The sequence below is a fragment of the Oryzias melastigma genome, linkage group LG16 (genome assembly GCF_002922805.2).
Source record: "Oryzias melastigma strain HK-1 linkage group LG16, ASM292280v2, whole genome shotgun sequence".
NCBI lineage: Eukaryota > Metazoa > Chordata > Actinopteri > Beloniformes > Adrianichthyidae > Oryzias > Oryzias melastigma.
In genome coordinates, this window is record NC_050527.1 from 24,160,949 (window position 1) to 24,182,157 (window position 21,209).

The window sequence follows — 21,209 nt, forward strand, 5'->3', positions numbered from 1 at the left end:
TTGGGCATTTAGCTAATATTTTTACGTCGTTATTAGCCTCAGCGTTTTCAGCAATGAATTCCAGCATCTTCAGCTATCAGCACTAGCATCTTCAGTGGCCAAATTCAGCTTACAGCATTCACACTAGCATTATTGCAGGTAGTGCTATATATCTAGTTCATAATTTTATTAAAAAGTTACAGTTTTAAAGTTTTAAAAATTTGCTTTTAGGGTGTTCAATAAATGTTTATCCTGTTTGGTGTGTTTTGGATTTTGGCCACTTGTGCGATTGAGTTTAACACCCCTGTCTATTGTATGTATTGTATGTTCTATGTACGGTTGTGCCCCTTCTTACCTGCAGAACATTTCATCGCCGTTTAGCTGGTAACATTGTCCTCCGTTGAAGCAGTAGTTGGGCTGCATGTCACAGGCCGAGCGGCAGCTGCCGTTGACCAGCTGGTACCCTAAGAGGCATCCGCCTGATGAGCTGGCACCTACAGGACCCTTCGGAGCTCCCACATTAGGAAAGGAGGCTCCGGGGATGAAGGACCCTGACCCAGAGAAACGGGTCTTGGAGCGAGAAGGGGACCCAGCGGCGCCCCGTGGGTCTTCGCTGATCTCATAGGCATCGGTCGTGGTGCTGTAGGTGTAATCTTCAGAGGTGGGGGACACGGTGTCTTCATAGGGGGTAAGGTAGTCGTAGTTTTCTTGCATGACCCAGGAAGTTGCATCATTGCCCTGCAGCTCATGAGCTCGCAAGGAAGGAGAGGGCGGGGCCAGGTCTAAGTTACGCCCTCGAGAGGAGGGGTCAAAGAAGTCCACATGAAGAACGTCTGGGTTAGGGGGGTTGGTGGCAGTTGAGGGCGGGGCAGTAGTGGTGAATATCTGGTCCAGGTCAAACACAGCTGTGTCTTTGGCTTGGATCCATGGTGGGTCAGTGTGTGGCGAACGCCCGTCCTTTTCTTCTTTTTCCTCCTCCGCCGCTGTTTCATCTCGGTGTGGGTTGCTAGGTAACAGATGCTCTGTCTCCGCTGAATCAGGACTGAGCTGGGGCGGCACCGGCACGCTCACTTTCTCCACTGTCGGAACCACAGATTCGCCGAACATACCGCTGCTCTGATCGTCGTCTTCGCCAGCGCGTGGCATCCGGCCCGCCCTCGGGGTCACAGTGCTGATGGGGTTGGAGGTGGCAGAGTGGCTGATCCCGGTTACTGTGGCAACACCTTCATTTACTTTCAGTGGCCCTTCCTCCTCCACCAGTAGTGAGGTGATATTGACCGTGCTCTCCGGCTCAGTGGCATTAATCCCGCCAACATTTCCTACAAAAAACAGAAAGGAGTGTTTAGGAGCCTGAATAAAATTTCAAAAGGACAAAATCAGCTCATATTCAACCCAATTTTGTAGGCAAAAGTGTGTAAAGGTCTCACTCCGATCATCTTTTGATCTATTTTAAAAGCATTCTCAGTGATCTTTTAATTGTGAAATTTCAAGGCAAATTCCAAAAACTTGTCAATTTTCATAGGACAAAGTTTCTGCAGAGCGGCAGAAATTTACCTCTAAGATGTAAAAAGAAACAACCCCGCCCCCTTTCCCTTCCACTTTGCTGAGCGCTCATAGCAAGGAGCGCATCATAAAATAATTGCTTTCATCTGCTCCTGTTTCACAAAAATTTGAATAAAGAAATACTAAGAATTGTAATTTTGATCTTAATTTACATTATATATGTCCTCCATCATCAAAAGAAAGCCACAAGTACCTGTTAATGTACATGTTTTTGTTGTAGAATAGGTTGTAAAAAGGTTTTTTTTTTGTTTGTAACTTTTAGAGAACAAAGATTGACCTTTTGAGCCCTCCCTAATATGTTTCTGCATCTAGCTGCAGACACACCATTGCAGTTCACATTACACTTCTGATAAACCGATTAGAATCAGACCCTGCATTGACAGCAGGGTTCGAACTCATTCACAAGTGAGGGGCGTAGATAGGCACTGGAGAGAACAAAAAGGAGACGTTTGCATCACTCTGTTCTTTCAAAGAGGTTCTGGTTTGGTCCAGCGCTCTGATTGTAAGCTAATTCTCTGTATAACCTAAGTTGTTGAATTTAAACCTTTATTAAAAATTGTTAACATTACAACTCATTTTCCCTTAATTTGACTGATTTTTCCTGAATAAAAGACAACAGTTTGATGAGCAAAAAAAATTATATTTTGATAGACTGAACCCACAACAAAAAAAAAAGAAAGAACAAAACAGAAAGTAAAATAAATTGCGGACACATAAAACTAGCTGTTGAACTGAGACGTTGTTAGGATTATTATTATAAAAAATTCATCAGTACAGAGCTCACACGTGAAGTATTTTGTGTGAGAACACACCACCACCTCCTGCTTCTGCAAGATAAATGTGTCGGCCTAAATTCAACGCGTTCCTGCCATTTAACTACAACATTCATCAAGAAATGCTGCAAACATCCAATGCAAGAGCTGCACCTGCTGCTGACAACGATAAAGACAAAGTGGATTAGTTCTCCCACGCCCCAGCCTCAAAATACGAGAAGCACCCCCCCCTGAAACTCCTCCGGTTCTGCAGGGGTCTGAGGGAGACGACCTGATCGGCTGATCAGCTCTGTTCTCCTTCTCCCGTCGATTACTTCATCGGAGAAGTCGCACTCAAAGCTGCTTTGGGGTCATTCCCCTCTTTGGATTAGGCGAATAATTTACTTGAGTGTGGAGTAGCTGATATTATGGATTACAGGGCAAGACAAGGCAGGGATTTGGGGGTATACGACATGGGGGGACGTGATAATCTCAGGGGGGCTCAGACAAAACAATGTCTCAATAGTTGTAAAAAGGCAACAGTACATGTAAAGGTGACATAAATTCATGTTTTTTTTAAAGATGATTTCTTTAATAAATCCTAAAATAAATCCAGGAGACAATTTCACAAGAGAGTATCTACAAGAATATAAAGCCGGCAGCCTTATGTGGTTCAAGTATCAGCCAGAACAATTTATTTAAGAAGATCAAAAGATACAATGACCTCCTTTAAGAAGCTTTGCATCCATCATCCACTGACTCACAAAACCTGAACGTTTGGAACTATTTCAGCTCATGGTTTCATGAACTTCATGAACTAATAATTGCTTTAGGAGACAGAAATCTCTATGCAAAACATTTGGAAGCCAACCACTTTACTATCACAGGATTTTGATTAGGATATCAGTGTCATTCAACCTTAAAAAAAAAAAAAATACCTACAAAAATCCCAACAATGATATGGTGCTTTATTACTCTCTTAGAAGGCCCAAAGTGCTTTCTAGTCACAATCACACACTCGGGTGGCACCAGCCTGTAACCACCAGGAGCAAATTAGGGTTCAGTGTCTTGCCCAAGGACACTTCAACACATAGAGGGAAGACAAACCAGGAACTGAACCGGCAACCTTCCGATCAAAGGTAGACCGCCCAACCTCTGCACCACAGCTGCCACACAAAAAGTTGAATACTCTTCTCCAAAAGGAAATGTTAACAATGATTTTCTTTAAAAACAAAAGAATATGTGTGAACAATTTCACACATTCAGAAAAAATCAGAACAGTTTTTAGTCAAAACGAGAAGATTTTCAATAGAAAAATACAAAAAAACAAGAGAATGAAACAAGCGAAAACAACACACATTTTATCACAAACATCACCTTTACTTCTACACAATTCGATCCAGAACTGCCAAATACTGCAGTTCTTTAAAGACCTACTCCAATAATACAAATAATCATGTATATGGTGTTTTTTTAATATGTTCTTGTAGCATTAATAAACACAAATAAAAGAATATAAAATTAAAACTGCATTTCTGACCATATCCATTTTCAAGTCGTGATGGATGAGGAGCAGATGAAAACCAGCGGTTCGAAAAATCTCTGGTTTGTGCTGCAGCAACAGCCAGAGCTCCCATGCTCTGCTCAAATTTGAAATGCTTCACTTGCAGACAAATAGATCCATTCAAGTCTTGATTTCCGAGCTGACATCTGGCTATAAACTGTACGGCTGAACAGCTCCGATATTGATTGCCTTTTTTTGTTTGTTTGTTTTGCAACACCACCATTAGGTTGGGGTTTTAAGGGGCTGTAAGCTAGCAGGACACGTGTAAACAAAGGAATAAAGGGACAGAAACGAAGGGTTACAGTCCTGCAACCCAGAGGTGAATTTCCAATGAGCTCCTCCTGTTCTGTAGAAAATGACTTCTTGATTTTGGCTAAAAACTGCATAATCATAATAAAAAGACTACTGGAATGATTTTGTGTGGAATGGTGGATGACGGACCCAAACGCAGGACAACAGGCTCGGTGACAGGAACTTAAACCTTTAATAAATCAACTAAAACATGACAAATACCCAAGGAGACCAAAATGGTGACAAACCAGATGAACTGAAAACCAGACGCTTAAATACACTGATGTTGATGAACTAAATGAAGACAGCTGTGGATGATTAACTTAAACCTATTGAGACTGACAGAGAAAACAGAACACCACATAAACCCAAGAACATAATTATGACAGATTTTACCGTAGAAAAATATATAGTTGGGGTGGGACTTTAAAAAGCCACAGACTGCAAAAGAGAATGATTTCCTATCCATTTATTTCTTAAAAAGTCTAATTTTATTCTAAAAACAGACATGTAGAGTCTGGTTTTAAGATCAATTTAATGTTTTTTGCTTCATTTTGTATTGATAACAACTTAACTTTGCTGTTGATGTATTTCTTTAGAGCTGTTCTTTACTTCAGTGGCCCTGTGTTTCTGTATAACCCTTTTGGCCAGGTCATGTTTGTAATAATTGTTCTTAAACATTTTAACCTGCATAAATAATAAACTAGTTCAACTATTACTGTGTTGTTGTTAAATTAGATTTTACTGGTGCTCAAGTTTGTTCCTTAGAGGCATTTCATGACTTGAAGGTGAGTGGATCCACAGATGAACTCAACAAAACTCACTTTTTGTCCCTTCTAATGACCCTTTTTTGGTGGATATTTCCTTTCGTCATTCAAGATCCTTTGGGTGAAGACAGATAGCTACCTTGTTTTAAGTCTATAATTGAAAAATGAATAGAATTGTCCACTTTATCAGTAATGCAGAAGTCAAATGCTTTTAGTTTTCTTTGTTTAATCTATTTTGAATAATTATAGTTATATTTCTATCAAGGTTCTTTTCTTCAGTTCCTCTAACTTGAAGCTCATGTTTACTTCAATTATAGTCAAAGCAAGAATCGGGCGATAAAAGCAGAAAGATTATATGTTTAAAGCAGCTTTTTGAAACAAAAAAAACTCAATATTTTTCTTTTTTTAGCTGCTGGGACTAGGGCTGCACAATAAACAAAAATGTATCGTCTTCGCAACTTCCTCTTGTGCAAATCATAAAAGCCAGAGTAAAATGCAATAAACGGTTACCTTAATGCCCCGTTTTTTTTAAGGCAAACCCACTGCCTACATTCCCACATAATCAAGCTGTAATTAAGTATGTCTGCAAACCTGCTAGTTCACCTTCAGAGAGACTTTTCAGTACAACATGGAACATAGTAACATGTTAGCAGCATACATGGTTAAAACCTTGCATGGTAAACATAAACTTTGCATAGTAAAACATTCACTCGGAAAGATGCATAGGCAGAGAAACCATTATGTTTTCAAAAAAAGCCCAATATCTACATTGTTCTTTATTTGTTGTCCACATTAGTTTTGGCGAGAGCTACAAGAAATGCAGATAATTGTTCTTTGGTGGATTTCCCCAATACACAAGTTTATACCTGCCTTCCATCAAAATAACATTCATTATATTTTAAGTCATGTTGACTTTCATTTAAATATGCAATGACATTACAACTATGTATTAGTAGTTTTTTTTTATGCTATTTGTTCATGTATTGCCATTTGGATCCTGCAGCCCCAGCTGAGACTGATGAACGTTCTCACTGCAAAGCAGTTTTTACATTTACATTTGTAGAGTTGAAAGATGTGTCCAAAAAAAAAAGTTTTTTTATGTCTATGGTACAACTAATAAACAATAAAATGATGGGATAGCAACTCTCTTTGGCCAATGCTCTAAAGCTTGTTGACATACAGTACACAAATCTCCACTGAGCGGGATGGTCTGTTATGGTCTGGAATGGTCTGGAATGGTAGGGTACGGTCTGGTTTAGATTGGACCAAGGAATTCAGATGAGGGATTTTATCAAAGTTGGACCGTCACGGCTCATGCAGGGTGAAGCTATCAACACAACAATGGAGGTCATCCAGCAGCATTTTTTTTCAGCTTGACTTTTGGTACTTTGTATCTACGAAGCATTTAATGTTCTTTGAGAGAAGATTGCGGGCAGAGAAGAGGACAACAGCCGCTTTCTTTTGTCGTAATGACCTTCTGTCAATCAACAGTAGCGCTAATCTAACCGGTCCGTTCCATTTTTCTATGGCCCTACAACAGATGGGGATCCAAAAATGGTGCGGTTTGATCGGGCTTATTGGGTTCATTTTATAATGGAACCAGTCAAAATATCAGACCGGACTGTACCATACCGCTCAGTGGAAACGAGGCATTCAGGTGTATTCAGAATGAGGAAGTCCATTGATCTGGACCACGTCCGCTTAATTTGGTCCAGATCGAGTCCTGAAGCTTATGTTTGGTCTGTATACAGACTACCATCAACTGTACATTTCTGTTTCGGACAAAAGCTTGTAAACAAAACCCACGTGACTAAAGATCTCTTCACTCATTGGTCAGGAATTACGAGGGCGGGTCAAAGCAGTTAGAGACAAAAATAATGGAAGTTCTAAGCTTCCTTGTCAGGATAATTCATTTATTCAAACTTTGTATATTTCTAACCAATTCTGAACATTTGTATCAACATCAGGTCTGCAAGACGATTACTGATGAGACATCGGCTGTGAAGGTACACGGATAAATGTTTTATGACGTATAGGTTGTCGGGAAAACAGTGTGAGAAGCAATGTGTATCATGTTAAAAGTTGTTTTGATGAGCTTGCACTCATTGTTGCTCCACTAATCTGTTTACATCCCATAATGCCCTACTACGGTGGCGGTTCAGGTTCAGTTGTTTCACTCCGAGTATGGAGCCTCTTCAGACTGAGGAAAGTCAGGGCGAACCAAAGCTCAGATTTGAAACAAACTGGGTTTATACAGACTGAAAATGTGTTCCAGATTATCAGGGAAAATGAACTTTAGTTCACTTTAAGCGAACCAAATGGGTCCAATCTGAATACACTCTAAAGTGAAGTCAGAGGACACAAACACAGAACTTCAGAGATTGAGGTTATGTTCACATTTCAAGGAATCACTCATCAGGCATTATGTATTAAAACTTAATCCTATGTTTTCATCTTTCTAACAGGTATGTTAGAGGTTTGGTTTCCCTGTAGTGATCAGTAAGTGCTCTCTTTGTCCTGAAAGAAGCTTTTCTTGACAGCTTCCTCCTAATGGCATCTGTGAGCATCTTTTCTGACTAAGCTAAGCTCATCTTTAAATGTTTTCTCTACTTTAAAACATCCATTTGCACAGCACAACGATGATGCTTTACAGCCTCCGAGCGTCAACATCCCTCTCTGCTCTTCACTGATCCATCTACAGGACTCAAGTGTCTGGAGAAATCTCTGTAAGGAGAAGCCAAAAATATCTGCATCACATGTGACTGATTCCATTTCACTTATTTTTTATTGTACATCAATAACAGGTTACAACCTGAAGTTTTTTTCCTGGAACAGTAGAAGCATTTTTTGAGGTCATCCTGGGGCTAATCCTTTCAGCTGTCCTACAGTCCTCTGCTGTTTAACCCATCAACTGAGCAGCTCAATGATAACAGACAAGCTCCTTCTCTCCATGTCACAAACACAGAGGCTTCACTGAGGTTAACATACATTTAAAAACACATCAAATCACCCTGGCAAATGGAACAAGACATGGTTCTAGTTCTCCCAAAAGGGATGTGCAGAAACCCAGTCCAGCCTTCCACCGTCATGCAGGTCGTCTCAGTGGAAATACAGGTTTGTCTGATGCACACTGAAGGCACCACGACCTAATTGGTTTGGAGGCGTAAGAGCAGACTGCAAATCTGAACCAAGTGGCATATTTCAGGTCACACACAGAGACCTGTTGGGTGATTTCTAAATGAGACCATGGTCACTTTCCCCAAAGATAAAATTAAAAGCCAGTGGTGACGGTACTGGACCTGAACGCGCATGAGTCCGAACGTGTGAGGGCTACTTAAGATCAAGTGCATGTAAATATGAGAAAACTGAAACAAAAGAGAAACAAAAAAATTACAACTGTGGAAAATTAACAAATGAAACATGATGCAACTATAACAGAGTCTACTTCACAGATCTGCAGATCTACCTTTGTCTGAACAACGCTGTGAGTTGTCCAATCATATTGGCCATTTTCAAAGATATAAGAATGAAACTGCCCCGTTAGCATCCTTTTTAGTCAAAATTCAACATACAAAATGTTTAAAGTTTACAGCTTTGACATTTTTGGTTTTAAACAAACAACAATAATTGTGACACAATTGTGAAACTCATGCTCTCGTGTGATTCATTTTTTGTGTGAATAATTAATCACACCTGTAATTAATTAATCTAATTAATTGAACCTAAGAATAATTGCAATGAAAACCCTCATTGTAAGGTCTTCTCGTGGAAATTTGTGACATTGTGGCACAGAAAGTGGCTTTATGAATTTTTTTTTTATTATAACAGAACTAAACCATTACTTTTAAGTCTCCAAGGGGGATTTTTTTCAATCTTGAACAATGAAGAAAACAGAAACACAAATTCCTTATTGGGTTTGGTTTTTCTAACATTTTGATTTCTTTAAATTAATTCCTGCTTTTTTATTCAATGGCATTGCTGACTTCATGATGGTGTTTGTCCATAAAGTTATTTGACATGAAGCAATAATCTATATCGTCTTCCAATCAGCTATGTCCCATAATACTTACTTTTTCCAGTTTCTCGTGTGTTTCATTTCTCTAACATTTCAATTTGTTTTCAGGAAATTAATTCTGTTTTCAAAAAGTTTTTGTCGCTTTTGGTTTTTTATGTATTAGTTTCTGGAAATGTGCATTGTTTTCTAAAAAAAAATAATGCTATTTTTATTTTTTGCTTTTCTAATTATTGTTATATTTAAAATGATATTGTCTCGATTGACTTGTTGATGTCTTTGGCACTTCAGGGCCACCGTAGAAACCTCTTGGAATTAGCCTTTAGAATATTGTACATAGCTGAGTTGAGTTTGGCCTATGTTTTTGTTTTGTTTTTGAAACTGCATTATCATTTTGCCTATACACTTTGTCTTTGTTATAAAACATAAATGACATTTGATCTAAATTTTTGTGAATTAAAAAAAGGGCAATATCCACTAATCGGATTTGAGTTTTATGGACAGCTTATTGTGGTGTTATTGTGTAATATAATAATATATATATATATATATATATATATATATATATATATTGATGAAGATGAAGGCCTGGACTGCTACGAAGGGTCACTTTCTTAAGTACATCTGCCTCCAGTCTTTGGTTTTTACTCTCTATACATGTATTATTGTTGCAACCATGTTAATTGCCTTCTTTTATCTCTTTTAACAAATATTTCAGTGGTTTGTGTTTGTATTTTGCTGGAGGTGAATAGTCGCTCTTACCAAGGCTGATCATCTCATCCTCTTCTCTGCTGCCTAATGTGTGTTCACCTCAGTCCCACTATTCTGTCTGAATTTATTGCTGAAAACTACAAGATTCTGACACAATTGACACAACATGTAGAAACAATGAGAACCCGGGTTGTCAGTGTTGTGCATCTGACAGAACCCCCAATCTCTGGATTGAGCCCCAATTATGTAGAGCTTTCAACGCCTCATTAGCCTAATTGGATTAACGAAGGGAAACCTTTTTGACGGACGGCTGATTCTGAAGCAGCACAGCGGCTCTATGACAGTTCCAGCAGCTCAGTTTTGCGGCGTTACTTTGAAGATGGTAAAAGCCGCAAAAATGGGAAGTATTCGGTACACAAAGAATGAAACTATTGGTCTTTCCAAAGGAGCACAATTACCATCAGAGGGCTTGAAGCTGGAGCAATAATGACCAGTGTCTTTGACTCAATTAGGGCCAGAGACTTGGCAGACTGAGCCTGCGCCTGTGGGTTCAGGACTGGGTCGAGTCAGAACCAGTGGATCAGGAGTTTTAGACTCAGTCGTGACAGAGCGAAGGGACAAAACCAAGAGATTCAAAGGGTCTTTGTTGGATAAAGAAGACTGTTGAAGTGAATTACATAAGTCGGCTCTTCACAGTGTCTGTGTACGCGGGGGTGTGCGTGTGCGTGCACGCTTGCCCTCTCTGCCAGCATAACCCACTGTTAACTGGGGTCATTTGCAGCCCCTCTGGTGGAGGGTGTGGACCCTCGGAATGAGAGTTTTCCCTCCCCACTTAAGTGTGTGCGTCTTTTATATCACAGACACTGTTTGGGGGGGTGTTGGTGCCCCAAGGCCAAGTGCTGCGAGTCGATTCTGGCGTGCCGCCGGCCCACAGGGCTCTCTTTTTGTTTACCCCTGATCGTTTTGGTGAGGGAGGCCACTAAAGCGCCGACAGACCCGTAGGACTCTGATTGGCCCGGACAACTTGTGAAGAGGACCTTGATTGGCTGTGACAGCTAGGGTCCTCCAGCTCATTTTGTGACCCAGACAGTGTGGGGGGGTGGGGGGGGTTAGGTAGTGCACACCAAATAAACAAAAGATTACTGAATCATTTAAAAACTAACAAAAAAAGACAACTGTTTAACTCTGTTTGGATACAGAACAGTAAAGAAATTGCAGCTAAAGTGTTGTTGACTTTTATGGGTTTTTTGATAGATTAAAGATTTTACAACTAAAAGTTGTGCTCTAATTTGCCAAATACATATGGGAAACAATTCCCCAAAGAAAAATTAAAGTGCTTTCACTTACATAAGTGCAGGTAAAGCAAAATGTAACTGTTTATGATCCGAAATGTAACTTAAACAAAATTTAAACATGTTTATAATGATAAAACGTGTGTCTGTATTAAAGACACATTCTGAAAATAATGTTTTGGGGGGTTTTAACATGTTCTTGTTACATTTTTGTCATGATGGGGGACACATGAGTGAGTGGCTGTAAAATAGTGGGACTGAGTGTGAACAAAGGGAATATGGGAAATTGGGGAAAGACAATCCGCGCCAAAGGTCCTACCAACAACTCAGAGGTGAATTTCTGATGAACTCCTGCCACTCTGCAGGAACTATGTCCTAGAAAAAAGTTTTTGTGATTTGGGGTAAAAAAAAAAATCCTATTTAATAGACCACTGGGAAGACTTTGAAAATAGATCAAAGGATGATTGGAGTGGGATTTAATAATCTCTATAAATGTAATCTAAGATCATATAAAACAAAGACTTAAAATTAAAAGAAATGGGTTGAAATTGTGTGATTAGTTTTGGGCAGAAACAAACATGATTTCTAGTTCCTATTAATGATCATCAAAAGCCAGAAAATGCTGACCACTTTGGTTCTAAAGGCTGGATCTTTCCATGTTTAGGTCATAATTTTACTGCAACAGAATGATCAGATCTATCACCTAAATTTTAATGTAATGTTATTATTTTTTTCTGAGTTCACATTAAAAGCATCTGTTGTCACAAGACAGATGTTAAAATTGTCTTCCTTAAAAACTAAACACAATTAAAAATATTTACAAAAGGATAAACAATGAAAATAGATAACTGATAAAAATGCATACATTCTGAAACACAAAAACTATTATAAAAGTCATAAAATAAAGTTATCTGTGTTTTCTTAGGAGTTGGATCACAGCTTTAAAAAATTCTTAACTGATCATCTCACGAGTGAATCGAGTGAACCGGGTGAAGGAGCGAGTGAGAGCCTCTTCAACACAATCCAGCTTCAAATACCTGAACCTAAAGAGAACCTGGCGCGGGTTCCTCGTCTTTTCCTCATTCCCACACTCACTCTAATGAATAGGACACCAGGCTTCTTTATTTGTATTCATCGCTGCTCATTAACATGGCCATGAAGCGGAAACAAGCAGGTTAAGCAGCTGCTCCCGCTCGCCTGTCGCCGGTTTGCTCCCTCCTTCTCATCTTTTTGGTTCTTTTTCTTAGTTTTTCCAAGCTTACATTCACCGCCCGTTTATACGTTTCATCCTTAGCATCACTCCAGTCATCTTTTCTCCTGTTCTTCCTTCACTCCTTTTCCCCTGCCTCTTCTCCATCCATCGCATAAAAGCTTTCATTTCTGACTCAACAGGTGGTGGGATTGAGGGAGGATGTGTAGCCATGGAAACAGCACTGGGCTCGCTAGAGTTGATGCAGCACTGCAAACCTGATAAGATCTGAACACATTTAACACAAAAAGAGCTCAATGAAAGGAAACAGACCAAATTATATTGTGTTTATCACTGCAGAAATGTAGTTTTATGAGGTGGCGAACAGATATCAATATATCATCCACACAAGATCATAAAAAAAAGATATAAAATTGCCACGTTTACTCTATAGCAGGGATTCATTTTGCTTTTAAGGACCACATCATGGCCCTCAGTCCTCAGCATCCCTGTAACCTTAAAATGTCAGCCCGAAACAAAAACTTTTCTGTCTCTTTGTGAGGCTCATTTCAGAGCAGAACTGGTCATAGATGCCATTTTTCTAAAGAGCAGCTCCAACGAGAATCCTGTTTTTGGTGTTTTATTGTGTTCTTGTGGCATTTACCTAATAATGGAGGACATATGTGAAGAAAAATAAGCTCAAAGTCACGTTTTTAGTCTTTATCAAAATTGTTGTGAACCAGCTAGCATAAGCAAGCAGGAAAGAGTGTAAACAAAGGGATGATGGGAAGTCAGGGCAGGCTTACTCTGCAACAGCAGCCCTGCCTACAATTTGGAGGCTAAATCAAAAAATTCTGTTGTTTCCCTGTTAAAACAAAACAATTTTATTTAGCCTAAAATGCCATAAAGACCATAGAAAATAGATCAACATTTGACTGAGTGGGACTTCAGGGAATCGCTGGGGTTTGTTGTAAAAGTTTTGTTAATCCCAAAAAAATAGGCTCAATTCTTGTTAAATGTTTTAACTCCAATTTGTGGCTCATGGAATGAAGTTTTCTTGATTCTCAAGTGAGCATCACCTGCAGAGCAGCCGCACACTTCCATCAATGCATCTCAGGACCCCCGCAGAGCTGGATCAAGAGCAAACAGTTTTTCTTCTTTGAAAAATATCGATCTGCTGCTCAGCTTGTAAACTGACCACAAACACATGTGGTTAGGTTTCTGTATGTGGTTCTTTGATGGCCAGGAGGTACCCTGGCAGCCTGAAAACAGGCAGGATAGGCCCCAGCAACCCTTTTGAACAATACATAACTGTCAGACTTATTAATGCTTTTCAATTTCGGGAAAGTGTTGGGTTTGGAAACATCAGATTAAATCTCAAAAACAAATCAGTTCCATAAAAACAAAAGTGCCCTCCTTTTTCATTAAATATACAAAATGTTTATTTGGGAGTTTAAAACCTGGACATCAAAACTCTGTAAATGATGGATTCATGATTTTATCCTTCAAAATGTTTCATTTTGCTAAATAAGTTTTATATATGAAGGGTTACTTTATTATAAAAGGTTTTCTAACGGCACTATATATAAAAACCAAGATGCATCAAACATGTCTGAATGAATTATGACTCTCTTCACTGCATTTTAATGAACTAAAATAAAACTGTAGAACTAGCCAAAACGTTATATCAAAAGGTTTTCAGACAGTATAATCCTGTTACTGGGACAATATTGGTGAACAAACATCCACAGACAATCATCTAAGCTATAACAATAATCTGTATTTGCTTTTTTTCCTTATATTTTCACTATAACAGTCAGTTTTCTGTTCATCCCAACACCACATCAACCAGCATTTCTCTATGGTTTTCTCTGAAGAACATCCAACCGTTTGTGAAATTGGCACTAAAATGAGAACTAAAGTCACAGTTTTTAGATTAAATCCCAAAAAAATGTTCTATATTGGTTTAAATCAAAATTAAAACATGTCTGTATCCAGATTTGATATTATTTCTTTGACTTATGAGGTCGATTACCAAAACACCTCACCCATCTGGTCCCGGTCCAGCCCTCAGAACCCTTTTTGTTTGCCCACGTCTGATTTATACAAATGAAACAATCAGTTGAGAAAATAATGTGAATCAAAAAGTTTGACTTTTTCCTTCATGTATTTTAAAGATCTCACTAAAAGCAAATCTTTGGGGCATTTATATAAACGCTTACTCACTGGGCTCTGCTGCTGCCGTCATCAACTAACAAAAGAAATGATGCTGCTGTGAACCTGAGCTCTTTGACTTAAAGAAACGGCTAATGACAGACTAACACGTTCATTTACACGTATAATTTTACAGCTCCTGCTAATATGAGAATGCATTTCTAAGCTCATTAATTTCATTCCTTTGTGTCAGCTTGAATTATCAAAATCTCAAAGATAACAGCATCAGACAAAGCAAACAAATCCGCTGTCTCATTATCTATCTTTCTGCTGAGCCGGGTTTGTTGACGTGACAGGTGTGCGCCGCGAAGGGGACTGAATACTAATATGGCAGACTGCTGTAGAAAGGAGAGCGTGCACAGCCAGACAAGGTGAGCAAAGCCGGCGCACGAGCGTGAACTCCATGACTCATCGCACACACACCGGCTGTCTGCCACCTTCAGGACTCACAGCAGCACTAACGTGTGAACACATCGCCCATCTACTCATCCTCTCTAACATACAACACACTTCCTGTAGGGACACACAAATGTGGGAATAATTGTTCAAGGACATCCAGTCTGGTAATTTTGCTTACTCAGCACGGTTTTGAAGGATGAACTCTGATACAAGCAGATGCTCAGATTGTGGGAATGTTTCATGACCTCCACTTCACTTAAGAGTAATGAAGGACCACCTTCACACACAAAAACACTCTGATTCAGAGCAGAGAAAGTAAAAATGACAGACACACGATGACATTAATGTTAATAAAAGTGTTTCTATTTAATTTTTGATCAAACCTGAACTATTTTTGAAAGATTAGCAAGAAGATCTGCATAATAGATCCTTCTCCAAACTTTAAAACAGTTTCTTGCACAAACTTCGACACACACAGCCCACATAACCTACAGTAAGCGGACATCACCAGCGGGGAAAAAAAATGTCACAAGTGGGTGGTAATTTCTAGGTGTGGAGCAGCTAATGTAGGCGGTTATGGTAACGGCACAGCTTTCATAACTTAGTTTGAAACCTATAGCCAGCAGAAGCCATTTAGTGTGACATAACGCTCAGACTTTGTGGTGTGCTCTAAGAGCTGCAGCTTCATCAGATGGAGACGGCTGAGTGGGCGAGAAGCCACTTTAAAAGCCAACATTCACGTTTATGTAATAATGAGCGCTTCATTCTTGCACTTGTTACTGTTTCTGTGGTCTTATGCTGCAGAAAGACGGACTCCGAATGGGTCAAACCTGTTGACGCCCATGTATGCTAATGCTGTTGGCAGATTGAGGTGGGAGGAAGTTACAAATGAGATTAGGAAGGCTGAATTTCCAACAAACTGATTTTCTGGAGTGAGACGCCTTGTAAGCTATGCCAATCCAATCTTAGTGCTTTAGAATTCATTCCCGTGCGTCCTCAGGCAGACTCTGAAGATTTAACTCCTTTTAGCAGTTTTATGACCACAGACACTCACAATATTCTTTGTTTTATGGCTCTATGACTGAAAATGCTCCCTTTGTTTAGCAAGATTAGTAGATTCTATAAAGATCCCAACAGATGAGAACTTTTTGTGAAAAAAATGTATTTTCTGAGTATTTCCTTATTCAAATTGTTGTGAATCAGGAGCAGATGAAAAAATGCTGTTTGAAAAACACGTATTTTTGACAAAGAAAATGCGTTGGGCGGGCCACAAGCTCCATGCTCGGCCACAGACTGCAAAAAAAATAGATTTAATGTATGTCTTTGTTTTCTTCGTTCAAGCTGGAATCTGGCTCAAAACTTTACGACTGTAAAACTTTTATGTTAGGTAAGGGTTGTGAGGGGCTATGATCTGAAAAAAGAGAGATTATAGAAATCAATTATGAATGACAGGAAGTGGGGGCGGGGTTACCGCACAACTCAGAATCAAATTTCTAATTAATTCCTGCCTCTCTGCGGAAACTATGTCCTAGAAAATGACATTTTTTTTTATTTTGGCTAAAAACAGAATACTTAAAATGAAAATCCCACTGGGAACGCTTTGAAAACAGATCAAAAGATGATCGGAGTAGAACTTCAAAATCTCGCTTCTGCCTCCTAAATTTTAGATGTACAACATTTCCAAGATAAAGTTCCACTCCAATTGCATTTTTTCTATTTTAAAATCCTTTTCACTGGTCTTTTAACGTATGATTATCAAGCATTTCCTGTAAATAAAAAAGCCTTTATTGTTTTTAGGACATATTTTCTGCAGCATGGCAGGAGATCATCATCATTTGGGTTGTGGGGGAGACTGTTGGCACTGAATTTAGCTCTGCTAATTTTCCCATCATCCTTTAGTTTAAACTCTCTCCCACTATAGGCTAACATTAGTGTAGCAAAAACAAAAAAAACTATCCAGCAGTGCAGTTTTGAGCCAATATCAGCTCAAATGAGAAAAATGAAGACTTTAATGGATTCATTTGTCTGAAAGTGGAAGATTCAGAATTGTAGCAGAGAAAGGAGACTTTGCCGGTGGCGGCGTCACAACTGGAGTTTTTTCAAATATCCAATTTTCTTAGAGATACAGTTACTTTATACATGTCCTTCAGAAACATGAGTTTCATTCTTTTAAGTTTTAGCTCACCACGCACACCACAGCAGCAAGATTTCCAAACATTTCCTAATAGCTGAGGTGTTAAAGTTTTATCTGACAAGAGTATTATGCCACTATTATTGTGAATTCCTATTTTCACTTTAAATTTTCCGAGAGAACTTAATAACTTGATACTCCTAACGCACGCTAAAACATCTTTCGATGCGAGGTGGGTGTCAGTCACTCCACCGCAGAACAAGCTTAGCTGTTAGTTCCTGAAAAAAAAGATGAATCCATCCTTATTTTTCTGTCAGTTCACATCACCCACTTAAGTATTTATCTGCCAGTTTACATTTCTGTCTTCACAAGCAAACATTTCAGCTGTGAAAAGGTTTGGATGTGTGCAGTACAGTACTAAATACCAACAATGTGTTGAGCAAATCTACAGTTAACGCTTTAAGACTAAACTAAACATTCAAAATGGCTTTTATGACCTAATACGTAGAAGATTTGCTATCCCACAGCTTTTATTTGGTCAAATCTTTTAAAACAGATAAAGAAATAAAATATTTTCCTAAATTTGATGCACACAAAACATGGCATTTCCACACTTCAGCTGTTATTATTTAAAGAGATCTAGTTTAAAAAGAATCTATCATTTTATTTCTATTAAAAATGTGATTTAAACTACTACGTCTAAATAAATATCAGGAAGTTCAACATCAATCCAGATGTTAAAGTTAGTAATACTTCTTGAGGGGGTTTAAACCCCTCGCCAGGGGTTGTACCCCTGACTAGAAGGGGACCCCCCGGGGGTTGGTGCCTAGTATCTGAATTAAAACTGATGCAGACCAGAGGAATCAGACTGTTTCCTAAAAACAAAGCATTGGGAGGACCCGCGGAGGGTGCTGACCAGGGTGCTGACCAGGGTGCTGACCCAACGTCAAAGCAAAGAAATTCAATGAAGTGTGGTTTACGTGTTCTTTGTGTGGTTTATTCATACTTCTTCTGTGGTTTTAATGTGGTTCATTCGTGACATATCTAAAAATGTTATGTAATTGAACTCAACTTTTCTCACTTTTTCCACATATATTCACATATGACCACTTTTCATCCACATAAGTAGTAGCAGTTGTGTGACACAGCCTTTATTCCTGCTCATCTCCCTATTGCTGCTTCACACTGTCTGGTTCTCTGATGTAAAACGGCGGCATTTGCAGCCGGCTAGTGAAGAAATGTGAGCGTGTGCCAAACTCACCATCATTTTGGCCTTAATTAAATTCAACGCGTGAACACATTATGGCTTTATAAGAACACGCTGTGCTGCTGGCTACGTTAGAGGATGCATGAGGTTCCTATGGAAACCGAAAGGAGGAGGGTGAGAGTGAAAAGCTTTTGTTCGTCGATAACAAGAGCAGCAGACTGAATTAAATATATATATATTTATATATATCCGACTGCTGTTTATGCTGTTTGCTCTTTTCCATAAACAGGCTTGGCTGGGTTAGTGGAGTCATGGAGGGTGGAGAGGGGGGGTTTGGCCTAAAGATTAAACAGCTGCACATCAGAGAGGATGCACGCACCAGCAGATATGTGTCAGCAGGTCAGAAGAGAAGATGATGATACGGATTGGAGGACATGAACAGGAATCCATGAGTTTTCGTAAAAAGGAAAGAATCTGTGAATCAGAAACACCTCAGCTGAAAGGGAGGAGGTGAGAAATATTCACACATATAAAAAAAAGGCAAAATGTTCACAAAACAAGAACATGTGGAGCGTTCTAGTGAGCTGCTGTCAGTTTAGGCCCAGATTTGGAGATCCCAGCATCGTTCCCAGATGTGAAGCAAGCTGCTGCCTGCACACTTCAGCGGTGAAGCGAGAAAATAAAAAAAAAGAGAAGTATGGGGTGATGGGTAGGAGGAGGGGCTTAGCCCAAGGTTGCCGGCTGCACCAGATCTGCCAACCTCTTTCTGTTTTACCAAAGATGCACCTGAGCTTAAACTGACAGCTGAGCCCTGCTGCAGCAGAGGCTAAAGTGGTCAAATCAGGAGCAGACCACACCACAGCTGTGGAGGAATGCATTAGATCCGAGTCTTTGGCCAAAATACAACAATGAACAAGTCAAACATTTTGTGATGCTGTGATTTCAATAAAACAAATTAAGCTACGACAGAAATTTGTCCCAAAAAATAAAGAATTTATTTTAGATTTGATGAGAAAAGTCAAGAAGATCTGTGAAAATGCAGATAATAAATTTAAAAATTGGGAGAAATTTTATTTTAAAAAATGAAAATGATTGACATTTTGTTGCATTGTAAAAATCTCCTCCTCTACAATATTTTATCAATTTTAACATTTTTGTCAAATAAATCCACAATATTTATGTTAATTGTGCAAAGTATGATGACTTTAAAGACTCAAGTATAAGGGAAAAAAACAGGGAGTGATGGGAATGTAAGATTGAAAGAGTGATCAAACATTTACCAGTGAAAAGTGACAGATAATAAATAGTATCACGCAGAGAGATCACTGTGATCTTGAAATTCTTCTTTAAAGAAGCTTCACATGAAAGAATCACGCGTCTGCAACAAACATGATCATGCAACTCCCAGAGGAAGCTCAAGTCTTCCCCTAAATCATGCAACATGATCCGGTAATCTCATTGATGAGCCTTTAGTTAGACGCTGTCATGCAAACTCTTTAAAACTGACAGGAAATGGAAAAAGATTGAGAAAAGAAGGGAAAATATGATCAAATTACTATTAAGAACTAAAACAAGGCTAAATTAAAAGACATTGTTTGGTGTTAAATCAGAAAATTTAACATGATCCTTTTCCATGTCAGATAAATCGCAATAAAAATGCAATCACATCCCATAAATTTCAGGGAGATTATGAGATTAGAAAACCAGACCGGTTTCATCTCGCGCACGCGCCTGAATTATTAATCTGACAGTAATGTCGCCCACGAACCGCAGACAAAGAGACAGAGCCGAAAAAATCTTTGTGTTGTTTTTGATGTTTAGCCCTAATTCTTTTTTTTTTCTCTCCGTGTGTGTCAGAATGTCTGTTCAGACACCTTCATGAATTATTCATATGTGCCCCCCACCCCCCAGGCCTTAATCCTTGCCTTTGTGTGGCGGTGGAGCCTCTTTTCCTCCAGGGATCTGGTTTACAGCATCTACTGGATGCTGTCACTGTCACAAATCTCAAGTCCTCCAATAACAATCCAGCACTGGATCATTTTGTGAGAACTGATCCAGGAACCTGATTTTCCTTTCTCAGCCAACACTGCTCCTCCATGACATGTGAAAGCTTCTAATTTCAAATAATCTTTAAAATAATTCTCAAAAAACTGAAATATTCGTCATTTTGGGGAGATATTTAAATATTTTCTTTTGTTTCTTGCTTTAAATAAAGACAGAAACTTGTCTTCTTACCCTGGCCTCATTTTGGCTCCCTTCTGACACCTCTTTAATTCCTCTAAAATATTCTCTTTTAAGATCATTATTATTCATTTTTGTGTCTTCCACAAGTCAAAGCGAATTTTGGATAAATCGTTTCGTTTGAAATAGAATAATTAGTGCTCAAAATGTGCAAAACTCCGATTCAAAATGATTTCTATAAATGTGTTTTGATGCATTTCATCTAAAAAAGAGAAGTATTTATGATCCCAGAATCTGGAGAGCTTCCTAACCTACAATCGGAGCCTCACTGACCTCCTTTCTGCTGCCCTGTGGGAGTGTGATTAGGTTTTCTGAGAGGATGTGCTGCTGCTGCACAAAAATCCTGCAATTAATGTGCATGTTTTTGCATGCTAAAAGCGTGCGGGGTTCTCACCGTGCACCGCCGGCGGGACCAAGTGCAGAACCAGGACGCACGACAGCAGCACCGGTCTCCAGCATCCCGTGCAAACGCTCGCCTGCTTCCCCCGCATCCTCGCTGCGCAGAGTCGGTCTGAGGCGGTCAGGGAGGACAGAAAATCCGTGCGTGGCTGATGCGGTTCAGTGGGGTTGCGGGGTTCTCCGGACAGGTGGCTCTTGCTGGGGGGGTCTGCGTTCGGTCTAGACTCCAGCCTCTCCGCGCTTGTCCTCCATAGCCGCCTGGTCTTCGAGTCTCCGCTGGTTCGGTCGCTCTCACGCACGAGTCTATGGCGGGTTACGGTTCCATTGCCTCAGACGGGCGGCGGGAGAGAAGGTGGTGAGGGTGATTCGGCCTGGTTCGGAACGGGTCGGTGCTTTGGGGCACTCTGTGGCTGAGAGGGTGACAAACGCACGGCGGTGTGCAGCGCGCTCGGCAGCCTTCTCAGCATCTGAGCGCAGAGCTGATGATGCACCCCCTCC

The 21,209-nt window shown here is 39.7% G+C and overlaps 1 protein-coding gene across 8 annotated transcripts in view; it reads right to left on the bottom strand.

The window, feature by feature from the left end:
• cspg5a (chondroitin sulfate proteoglycan 5a) overlaps window positions 1-21,209 on the bottom strand; it is a 59,729-nt gene extending 38,520 nt beyond the window's left edge. For all 8 annotated transcript variants that reach the window (XM_024258454.1, XM_024258452.1, XM_024258450.1 and 5 more), the window contains exons 1-2: window positions 20,707-21,209; window positions 335-1,298 (exon numbers count right to left, since the gene is read on the bottom strand). In XM_024258454.1, coding sequence (XP_024114222.1) covers window positions 335-1,298; window positions 20,707-20,803 — 1,061 coding nt within the window. In that variant the 5' untranslated portion in view covers window positions 20,804-21,209. The remainder of the gene's footprint in view (window positions 1-334; window positions 1,299-20,706) is intronic.